The sequence below is a fragment of the Photinus pyralis genome, unplaced genomic scaffold (assembly GCF_008802855.1).
Source record: "Photinus pyralis isolate 1611_PpyrPB1 unplaced genomic scaffold, Ppyr1.3 Ppyr1.4_LG7, whole genome shotgun sequence".
In the NCBI taxonomy this organism is placed as follows: Eukaryota; Metazoa; Arthropoda; class Insecta; order Coleoptera; family Lampyridae; genus Photinus; species Photinus pyralis.
Genome location: NW_022170738.1, coordinates 21,667,710 through 21,680,127, shown reverse-complemented (window position 1 = coordinate 21,680,127; position 12,418 = coordinate 21,667,710). Strand labels below are relative to the sequence as shown.

The window sequence follows — 12,418 nt, the reverse complement described above, 5'->3', positions numbered from 1 at the left end:
TAAGAAGATTGTTGTTTTACCAGATGTATGTCACCTTCTGAAGAACTTGAAATCCGCCCTTTTAAACACTGGGCTAATATTACCGGATACTATTGTAAAAGAAGAAGGTTTACCCACAAACATGGTTCATGGGGATTATGTTAAGAATTTATTTAAAATGGAAAATGATAGTGCTCTTCGGTCCTTATTCCATTTAAAACATATGGACATTAATCCAGACCACCATGCAAAAATGAATGTTGGTAGTTCTGTTCGATTCTTTTCAATTCAAACAGCCGCAGCTTTAGAAAATGCAGTCAAGCTTGGATTTATTTCAAAGGATGCTTTAAGTACAGCATTTTTTATTAGAATGATGTGGAGATGGTTCGAAATATGTGCATCGAAATGTTCAACAAAATCCATTACCAAAAGGAATAAAAAAAAATGAAAAATTTCGTTTTCTCCAATATATTATAAACATGTTTGAAAATACTGTTATTGGAAAAGGATGGAAACCTCTTAATACGGGTATCATTATGGCTACCACAGGACTTCTTCAGATTTCAAATGAATGTCTTCAAAGAGGATATAACTTTGTGTTACTGCACCGTTTTACACAAGATGCGTTAGAAAATGTTTTCTCCCAAATCAGACGGAAAACTAGTCAACCCCCAGTGCTCTTGAGTGCATACGAGCTTTGAAATCCATTACGATTTTACAATTTATTTCTGATATAAAAATGTCATGTACACTAAGTGATAATTGTAACGCTTATGCTATTTACGGCTAATTGTGATAATAAATGCAATAGTTTTAGGAAGCATGTTTATTGCGTGACTTCATACGGGTGAGTGGCGATGCCGCCGTATATACAAATGCGACGTTGTCATAGGTTGCTTACAATATGCAACCAAACATACACGTATATTACATCCCCTTTTCTTTGCATAAGGCTTAATGTGTGTCAAACATTCAAATTAAATTTCTACAATGACATGACATGTAACGCAAGTTAAGTTTACATTTACAAATACTAAATAATGTAAAACACAGTAACAAGAAGTACAATAAAACAAATGCAGTGTTAATAGCACTTATAAGCACAGAATAAGACCTTCACAGAACAGAAACATAAATGGCGCTAAATTGTCACTGATTACAGCGTTTCCCGTGGTTGTACGGAGAACTATTTATCGCAGACTCGAATATTTTTTTGCAAAACCTGTAATTTTGCTCGTTACAGGAAATATTTTTACCATCGATTTTATACGTACACAAGGTTTTACGCATGTCAATTTTGACTTTTGAAAGATTTAAAATATGAACAAGTTATGTGACCGTAGAAAGTGTTGTGTGGCGGATTGTAACGATAAAATATCAAAAAGGCATCGTTTCCCATATTTTGAAACAGATTGTTTTGTGCTTGAAACACGAAGAGGGTTGAAATGTGCTGTTATTTCTCTCCTATTTATGCAAGGTATGGAATTTCTAAATTACCAACGGTAACGGTATAGGCGCAAAAAGGTGTAGACTTGAGTTTTATATTTATATAGACGTAGATACTTGTAATTCGTTTTAGATAATTAAACAATTTCCACCCTCGCTTCTTAAGTAACAAGTACCCAGTCAACATTGTAACGTAACCGATTCATAAATATAATAGTTAACTAGGTGCTTCGTTATGTATCTAGTAACTTAAATGTTACATGCAAGTAACACAAAACGCCTAGCACTGTTATGTAACGGTGTAACGTAACGAATACGTCACGCTATGTAACATACATGTAACTATATGTTACATGAACGTAATAAGTAACACAACGGAATGTTACAACAAATAACCCAGTTATGTATTGTATATACAAACATACATTACATTAGAGTAATATGTAATGTAACTGAAGGTTTAAGCAAATATGTAACATATATGTAACATGACGTTGCATGGGGGTTGTATGTAACGCAACTGAAGGTTACAGTAAATATGGTAGTTACATAACAAATATGTATATGTTAGTATACATGAGAGTAATATGTAACGCAAACGAAGGTTACAGTAATGTAAAAATAACTAAATGCAGCAGTGAAAAATAAAGATATATTCTTATAAAATAAAACAAAATAACGATTCATAAAAACGTCAAATATTATCACAATAGCATTTCAAATATTCATTAATAAAATTATTGATTTTGGAGAGGTTTTTCCCTTGATTGTCTCAGCTTGCTTAAGCGTAACCACTCCCCCACCGCCAATTCAATGGCACTTTCGCTTGTATCAGGGAAAGTTTGCCGAACGGCATCTGGAAAAAAGAAAGTTCTATAAGACAAACTGCGTTCCCACCAAAACAGATTTCATTATGTAAAATGCTTACTTAATATATTATTCATCAATTCTAAATGCTTAAATGGAAAGTGATTTCTTTTCCCCAGAAGGGAACAGCTAATCCCCAAACTGTTAGTTATCAGTTTGCCCATAATACGGGACACCATTTCCTTAAAACCTCTGCCTCCTATAGATTTCACATAACTGACCTGAAATAGGTATATACAAAGTTCAAATAAGTTTACATGATATAAAAACAAATAATCGTAGTGGAACTTGGTATAGTGTCATGGTAAACGGAATTAATATTCAACAAAAGGATAACAATCAAACGTATTTAGTATGCATGTACACAGTGTAATAATACTATACTTGCTTGATAGAAAAAACGGATTCAGTTTTCAATTTAATTTCACACTTGAATCCCTTTACTTCAAGCATAGTTTCACTAAACTTAACATGCAGAAATTTATACTTTCCATGAAATAAATACTTACAAAACACTTTTTGAGATCATCATCTTTTTTTAAAATGTCGTCTAACTCAACCAACTCGTCCGTGGTTTGCATCGGGAATTTTTCTTGGATGTCTTTTAAACTTGCGGACAGATGTTTTTCAACAACATTGGATTTTTCCATTTTTCCTTCAATTTCTTTGACGTACATAAATATTTTTTTGTTAATTTTAATGAGATAGTCAACTTTGTCTGAAACAAAAGCAGTAGTTATTTACATAAGTAATGGCCGTTTGCATCGACAAATTTAAGCGGTGCTTAACTTAAGCATAGGATAGCTTAAAATCCATGGCAACGATTATTGAGACAATGGTTGCCATGGATTTTAAGCGATGCTTAAGCTAAGCACCGCTTAAATTTGTTGGTGCAAACGGCCATTAGGGAACCATAATTAATTCATTACTGCAGAACACTTCTGAATTATGGAGCCCTTTGGTCTGAGGAATTCAGTAACTTCAAATCCATTTTAAACATGTATTAATTTCTTTATGAAAGCATTGGTTTGTCCACCAAACAGAAAATTTAATTTAATCATTACAAATAATTTTAGACAGATGTTATATATCACTAAATTACACTTATGACTTAAGACCCAGTTTACTCATCCTCTGTTAAACTTATTGGACGCATAATTGCCGCAGAAACACATTCTTTATAATCGCAAGTTACTAATCCAATAAATTTAACAACAGAGATTGAATAAACTAAACGTTTAAAGAATTAATATCACTTTACCTGTCAAATCTTTTATGTCACGCCCCATGTCATAGGAAGTAAGGGTTCTATCCTCGGTTCTATCAGGAGTTGATTGTTGATTGTCTTACATATGAAAAATAAAATATACGAATAAATGAAATTTTTGGAATACATTACCTAGAAAATTAGTATCACTGTCTTGTACGTTTTCCTCGACGTTTTCTAATAAAGTACGATTACAATAAGATACGCTTTCTAAAAAAAGAAAGGTATTTAATGTATTAAAACTTCAATATATTACCTGAATTTCTACAGTCTGAGTTTGCTATTGCAGTAATTTCACTGTGATCCACCATTAAGGAAGGCGGAGGAGAATTTTCTAAAAAAAATAATAATTTCAAATTATCAGTATCACCACCGATAGGTTTCTTAAAATATTAAGAATTACCTTTGCCACTGTAACTGTCCTCAGAATCAGATATTACTCTAAGCGCCTTTTTTTTACGTCGAAGTCCCCTTCCTTTTTCATCCTCTGCTGAAGTATAATCGGCATCTGTAGCCCGTTTTCGTGCTGCATCTAAAGTGTCTGAAACAAATATATTAATAGTAAGATTTCATAGTTCTCAGATATGCTTACCATAGTAACCCTGTACTTGCACACGAAATAATTTCCAGGTAATAGGGTTATTTTTATCTGGAGTAACTCCTTTTGATATTAAGGAAGACACATTCTTCGTATTGGGCCACCAGCAGGACGTTTTTGATGGTGATATCCATGATGTCGGTACTTCAGAACAGGTTTGGTCTTCTTCAAACAATACTACTGCATACGTAGCATGATCCATGTTTTTGAGCAACTGAACTACCTAATTATTACATAGAATTTGAAAATTTGTAAAATAATTGACAATTTGGTGGCATATCTCATAATGTGCCCCCCCCTCCCCCCCCCCATTGGCAAATATAGTATTAAGCTTAAGTATATAAGCGATTGACAATAATAATTTAAAACTAATAATGGTGGGTGATAAGTAATAATTTTAAGAACTAAGGGTGCCTTTTCATTTTTAGATATACCTATGGAGATTTTGGGTTTGCTGCTATTCGATGCTACATGTCACGTGCCAGCTTCACCTCATTCTGTGGGATTCCGTTGTCGGATCCACAAATGTTGGATGAAGCATTTTCTTAGATGTTTTAAATTACGAATTTGTGAGGTCAAGTATTTTGCACCAGAAAATAACAATCAAAGTGGTCACATAGAAAAATCCCAAAAAGAACAAAAAATTTCCAAATATTTAGTACAACTGAAAACACCACCTCCAAATCTCCTATAAGTACATGCTCAAAAGAGGAAACATAGGTTAAATATCAACTACTGAATTGCACATGTAAAAAATGTTCTCATTACGATCATAGAATTAATGGAATCACCAACGTCTCCTCTTCAGTTAAGTCCACTGGCACCAATTTTCTTTTGATTTCACTAGCTGCATGTGTACATGTCTTATTAATATTTCTAGATATAATATATATATCAAATTCACTGGAATTACACGGCGAGTTAAAATAGTCCCTTTTAGAGGTGTAAACTTTTCCAATAACAAATACTTCTTTTTTTCTCACACTAATTTCTTCAACTGCAAGTATTTCTCCACCATTTAGCATGCAAAGGTTATTGAATTTTGATAAGGTAATCCAAAAATTATCAAATACTATTGCAAAGGGTAGACTTTTTTTAAATTTTATATACGGATATTTTACGCTGTGTGTTATTTTAATGGGCAATGAGTGTTCTTCTTTAATTCTGTTAACAATTTGAGACAGGGGTCGAGATGTATTCTTTAACTGAAGTTTTAACTTGAACATATGGTTTTCAAATTTGAACGCACTAAACATATCCAACTGACCAAATGTTTTGACATCATTACATAAATGGATTAAATTATGAACATTATAAGATATATGTTGAAGACCATAATAAGTACCAAATTTTTGTACAAAGTAGTATAAAAGCTTTTCGCTGTAACTAAAATATTTCTTTATGTATTCTTTGTCTGATAAAATTCTAATACTAATACTTAAACAAAGGAAGTGGTCAAATAGTCTTCTATCAACTATCCCTTTTAAAATATATAAGCCAGAATATAAAAGAAACTGCCTAAATTCAGTGGCTTTCCATCGATCAAACTCTAAAATTGATCTTGGAGACCGAGAAAACTCCATAGGGAATTTATTTTGTAATGCAAGGGAGTTTTGTACAACATTAGGAAACTGACTTCTTTTTACTCTTACGTCCATTTTCCCTCTCATCCAAAACGTAAGTAATTTTTTTGTAACTCCTAAACAAACAAGGTGCATGTAGTCTAGTGGAAATTGTTTTACCATGTTTATGTTAAGGTTTTCAAGAATAGAAGATATGTGGTGATGCTCTGGATGGAATCTATTTCTAAAAGATAAATTTGTTCGAAGGGTACTATTTAGTTCTGGATAAACAACACGATTTTCGATATACTCTCCCTCTTGAATACACTTTCCACATCCAAAATATGCGGTATGACTTTTAACACCCAATATATAAGCTTTAGCTGGTGCGTCACAAATGAAGGCACTAATAATAACGTCAATTTTTTTACCCAAATATATGATGCCATCTTCGGAAAGTTGTTTTAACTCTTTTACAAAATCTGCTAAAAAAATATTTACATCATCGGGTTTCCGTGAACCATGAAAAATTTGCACAACAAAAGGTTCAGTGTAAATCGTTTCATTGACAATCGAACCCATAATAGGCCAAAACTGACTGCTTGAAGATTTATGCAGAGGTAGTCCATCCACATTAAAGTTTAATTTTATTTGATTGGGTATTTCCCTATAATATTTCTTAATTGCCCGAATAATATTATCATACAATCCAAAATACATGGATTGTCCACCGTTACCTAGGTCTAATTTTGATTGGGTTCTAATGGGAGTTTTCATTAATGTTCTCGAGTCTAAAGGTAATTCTTTATGTCCATTTTTATGTAAAATGCTTAAAAGTTCACTAAGAGCCAATCTTTGAATATTAAATTTGATAGTCCACATTCTTAATGAATCTGAAAGCGATTCTGACTTTATCTCGTCATCTATTAATGATTGCATTTCAATGTCTACACTTTCATCACGGTGAGATAAATCCTCAGATAAATCAGAAAAACTGGAAGCTCGACTAGAACTAAATGACTCGTCGTGTGTAAGAGGATCATGGCTTACAGTGGTGATATCGGGACTTGACGATTTTTCAACATTAATTGAAGCACATTCATCGGTAGTTTCTCGCAAAAGAACATTGTCAGTTACGATGAGATGGTTGCCTTTATTCTCGCCTTTATTAGAAATGTCAGGTTCTGAAGATGACAAGTTGCCAATTTCTAAATCAATGATTCGCCTTTTTTGGCGGTATGATAGCTCACAGAAATTTTTATGCTTACGATCACATGACATAATGCGTAAACTTGTAATTTACGTACTTTATAAGTAGGTAAGTCACAAAAAAGGTGGAATATAAATTTATACTTACTTAAACACAGAACGAACACCGACTTATTTCAACGCGTCAAAAAGAATTTGAGGTTATGTGTCCCGCCTCCCGCGGCCGTTGACCTTTACTTTTGACTTATATGCGTAGGAGCGACTTTTTCAAATATCTTCACCTAACTGAAATAATATGAATTAATTGTATTAGAAAATAACGGTTTAAAATAAGTTTTTACCTCTACCCACAAAAAAGTAAAACTGCATAAACTTCACAAAAATTCAACCGCGTTCGCATCAGTCACACGTCATAAGACAGAAAACAGAAATGGCGTCTCACGACACGACAGTACGAGACTGCGCAAAAGGTACCTATTTTATGGATAAGAAAAGAAATTAAGACCAGTGCTTCAAGCGGTTTGGGCCAATTTTTGATGACGACTGTTTCAGTTATGTAACTGAAATTACGTGCTTGCTCAAACATTTCAACCACTATGTTACATATCATTTCGGTTACAATTGTAACATAACTTTGATACCTTCTAGATCCCTGTCAGTTATATAAGTCATTATTACGTGCTTGGTATAGAACATTCCAACGTCTATGTTACATCTCATTTCGATTACAATTGTAACATAACTTTGTTACCTTCTAGAGCCCTTTCAGTTATGTAAGTGATTATTACGTGTTTGGTATAGAACATTCCAACTTCTATGTTACATCTCATTTCGATTACAATTGTAACATAACTTTGTTACCTTCTAGAGCCCTTTCAGTTATGTAAGTGATTATTACGTGTTTGGTATAGAACATTCCAACTTCTATGTTACATATCATTTCGATTACAATTGTAACATAACTTTGTTACCTTCTAGAGCCCTTTCAGTTATGTGTAAGTGATTTTTACGTGTTTGGTATAGAACATTCCAATAGAACATTCCAACTTCTATGTTACATATCATTTCGATTACAATTGTAACATAACTTTGTTACCTTCTAGAGCCCTTTCAGTTATGTAAGTGATTATTACGTGTTTGGTATAGAACATTCCAACCTCTATGTTACATATCATTTCAGTTACAATTGTTACATATCTTTGTTACCTTTTAGAGCCCTTTCAGTTACATATCATTTCAGTTACAACTGTAACATATCAATGTTACTTATTAGAGCTCTTTCAGTTATGTAACTGAGAGTTACGTGTTGACTGGGTAATACACAATTTTCTCCCAATATCCCTTCCCCTTGGAACTTGTTGGCGGCCCCTATTTTTTTGGCTTGTATTTCAATATTTTAAGTTTTCTTAATTAATGTTAACGTCGGATGTCTTATGAAATTGTACAGTCACTCCCAACATGTCCGTGTTTAAATAATGCTTCCTCCATTCCCCCTCTCCTCATTCCTATCACACATAATTACAAAATTTAACAAGTTTGCAAATGGTTGCCATTTTGCTGCGACCCCACCCAAATTATCCAAAGAGCGACAAAGACAAGAAGATCGCAAAAATTTTATTATAATTACTCTATAACAACCCATTGTCGGTTACTGTTTGTATAAAATAAATGATCTCAACTTTTATCCATAAGGTATCTGGCAAACTCTTTCATATTGCATCAATAAATGGCATATTTTTAAATCTGTATTTGGCTCAGAATAGGAAAATTGACACATGTACCGCTTCATAGCTAACGTGAACGAAAATATGTCTGGTGAGAAGAAGCGATATTGCGGAAGGCAAGCGCGGTTGCCTATTCGTTTCCTGTTCGTTTAAAATTGTACGCGAGTGGGTTTATTTCTCGTTTTAGAGGTTCTAACGGGTGAGTTTTAAATAGCGTAAGAAAATTCCCTTTGAAATCTATACGTACGATCATAAGGGGTGGCATGGCAGCATTCAGTCTGATTGGTCGTTTTTTGCGCTTTGCAACTTAATTGCCTTAACGCTTAAGGCCCTTATACGCATCTGTGCACAATCGCGTCAACAATTGGCTTTTTCATAGTTAAGTCCCCCGCCATAAAATATCGTTCTCACATTTTGCATATTTTGTAATTTTAATATTCCTGAAGGAATCGACCTATGAGAACAATTTATATGAACTGGTTCTGCATTGTATTTATTGAGAAGAATTTGAATCCAAACAATGGATTTTGGTTATTTTGCTTCACTCATTGAAATTTTGCATCTAATTCCAGTAATACCAGCCAAAATTGTCAAGAAATATTATATTTTGGAAAGTGAAATCAAAATTTAAAAAAATTATATTTCACTTCACAAAAATTGGGGAAATGTAAGTCTACACAAGACACATTGAGATAAGTGCAGGGATTTTGAATAAATCAATAGAAATTTTTAGAAAACGCGAAGGTTGTTGCGTGTCGATATTTATAATAGGGTGCATATTGCTGTTTACAGTGATTCGTAGCCCAGAAAGACCGTACACAAAACACCAAAACAAAAACCTAGTTAGCTCTTTACCTTCACTTATTAACACGGCACAAAACTTTTCCCCAGCACAGAGGAGAGATTCGACTCAGCCCTCAGTTAACCGGTTAACTTCTAACAGATAGTGGGTCGGACCAAATACCTCCAAACTGAACTGAAAAATTTTGAATAATTAGAATGGACCTTGGGTAAATTAGAAAAGATGTCATTGTGAATGAAACACACGGAAATTAAAGTAAAAATTACAAAAGTGTAACCATAGTGTAAGAATAGAGTAACACACAAAAGGAAAATGGTACAAAAACACAAATATTTGTTACAAATAGACTAAAATTATGAATTAACTTACATTACTTGTCCTGGAATTGTAATAACCAATCAAAAAAGTATCCTTGCACAGTACAAAAACAATTACATATATAAATAAATAGTCGCGAATTTGGCTTCCGGCTTCACACACAAAACTTCTTCAAACTTAAATCGCACATTGGAGAAACTTTCAATACTGGCTGTGGCTTCAAAACAAATAAGCCACGATGGAATTCGATTGAAGCGAATAAATTCTTTAACAAAACGAAAGTCGGTGCTGAACGTAGCAAAAAAATTGATTTAAATTTTCAACGAAACGTAGTTCTACGTTGACTATGGCAAAAAGCGGCGCTTTTCTTGTTAACGTCCTATTTACGGCGAAACCCTTCTTCCGAGAATCAAAATTATAACAACCAATCATACACAGTTGACAACAAAGACTATCCTCTCAACGTACGTAAATAGACCAAAAAATAGAGGTCGAATAATTTTTATAAATCAATTTGTTATCAGACATTAAGAGATAAATCCAAACATATTTTAGGAAAAAATAAAATTTCATCTCTCTTAACTACACAGAAACAACGATAAAACACATCCACCTCTCAATTCAATTAAGCATTTACAGTTGATAACAGATAAAGACCCAACAATTACCAAAAATTCTACTTTAAATAAAATAAAAATGTAAACAAAAACAACCCTGATCACTTTCTCGTATGACATAATAATTTTTGCACTCCTTCGTTATAAATCGCGTTTTCCCAATAAAACACGAACGTCGGGAACGTCAACTTTACAATTGACTATCTACTTTCGCGCACTAGTGCCTAAAAATTTAACGAAATTATTTATTTAGTGCGTATCATAAACTAATAAGTAGTGTGATGGAAGAGTAAAAAGGAAAATATAAATACAGTTTACATCATTCCCTGTAGTACAAGGGCAAAAATAAGCTTAAACCAGAAGTTTTGAACAATAAATTGACATTTCAAATTTCTAGAGTTCTACTTTATCGGCATAGAGGACTTGATTTTTTCCAAAGAATTATAATGTCGCAAAAATCTCGCGTAAAGGATTTGAATTTATATAAATTCGATGTAACTAATCCGTGCAAAAAATAGAATACATGTTACGGGCGTGAACAGTATTTGCTTGATTCGCGCGAGATGCGTCGCTCGTGCGCGTTGCGCACTCGCGCCGCCAATCTTCGCGCTCATCTGCAAAATAACTGTTCCCGCACTAATAATGTAAATAACTAATTCCATGCCATCACATAGACCAACGACAAATTAATAAAATTCAATTACAAATGTTAATTACACAAAAAAAGACCGCCCTTGTCCATCTTAATTAAGATTTCTGAAAATTTCATCCTGTCAGATGAAATAAACATAGCAATATGAAATGTAATTGCTTACTTTGTATAAAAGGGATGTTGAAATAATATAGACAATCACGATTAACGTGTTTATTGATTAAAAATACAAATAAAATCAATTGATTTTAAATCTTGATTTGGTAATTAAGAAATTGAAATAGTTACGAAAGAACGGGAAATGAATTGGAGAGAGGCGGAACAATTGGCGGTAAACCGAAATGCATGGAGATGTCGTTCCGCACTGTATACCTCAACACCGTGAGGTAGAAGAGGAAGGATTATGGATAAATATGAGTGGAAAAACTTGTTCTTGTTTCGAAGTAGGTTCAATAAACAAACGAAAGCGATAGATGATGGCGATCGGCTGTAACAAGTTCATTTCTTCTTTGCATCATTCCGTATTTTACATTCGGTACGCCCTGTATATAAATTTCTACTTCTATGCGTTGGATTAGTTCCGCCAGGTGGCGATCCAAAATTTCACATGCTTTCCTTTCCGATTTCGACTCTGATCGAACGAACAACTAAGCCGTTCTACGTGAGAAAAGAAAAACACGTGGGTAATCTTTGCCACCACTGTTAGTTAAAAACTTTGGCAATTCTACCCGTATTAATTGCGAGACAAGTAGTCTGCAGCATTTTACCGTTCATCGGGCTTTAACGTGAAACTTTTTTCTTCGAGTAAGTACGCTTATCTAAATAATTTCTTTTCTTATGGCGGCCATTGTAGATTACGGATATACTGGAAGATGTGTAATTGAGGAACGGTTGGTATTTAATCCCTCTTAAATTTACTTAGAGGTAACGAATTTTACATGTGTGTGTAGGAAGTTTTTAGCTTAAACTATTTTAGGGTCCTTGTTCGGTACCGAAATTCCTTGTTCGGGGGAAATATCTTGTTCGAGACCACCTGTTGATTGGGGGAAAATTTTGGAGATTCATTATCAACCATAGACACCTAGGAGGTCGTGACCAACAACCTTATCTGAGGGAGATAAGAGCGGCCATTTTATGAAGACGAGGGAGAAACTCATTTAACTACATACTGTTTCGACATGATCGAGAATGCCTTTTTTTTGCTTGATCGGATATATTAATTTTTGTGTGGCTGCGACACTCCATCAGAGACACAGACATTTTTAGAGGGGTATCGAGATTTGAGCTTACCGCAAGCTTCGTAGGTCCTTCAGACATTTATTCATAATATATTCCGAACCCTGTGGTTTGGGCCCCTTTTTGTTCTCTTTTGATTGC

At 33.8% G+C, this 12,418-nt stretch overlaps 1 protein-coding gene across 1 annotated transcript; it reads right to left on the bottom strand.

Annotated features, from left to right (window-relative positions):
* Positions 1-2,162: 2,162 nt before the first annotated feature.
* On the bottom strand, positions 2,163-7,916 carry LOC116176113. Its single transcript, XM_031494588.1, has 10 exons — positions 7,270-7,916; positions 7,077-7,213; positions 4,152-4,380; positions 3,963-4,100; positions 3,816-3,893; positions 3,692-3,769; positions 3,554-3,637; positions 2,802-3,010; positions 2,354-2,513; positions 2,163-2,281 (listed from the first exon to the last, which is right to left on the bottom strand). The coding sequence occupies exons 3-10, from the start codon at positions 4,357-4,359 to the stop codon at positions 2,163-2,165; spliced, it is 1,074 nt and encodes a 357-aa protein (XP_031350448.1). The 5' UTR covers positions 4,360-4,380; positions 7,077-7,213; positions 7,270-7,916.
* Between the last annotated feature and the right edge of the window lie 4,502 nt (positions 7,917-12,418).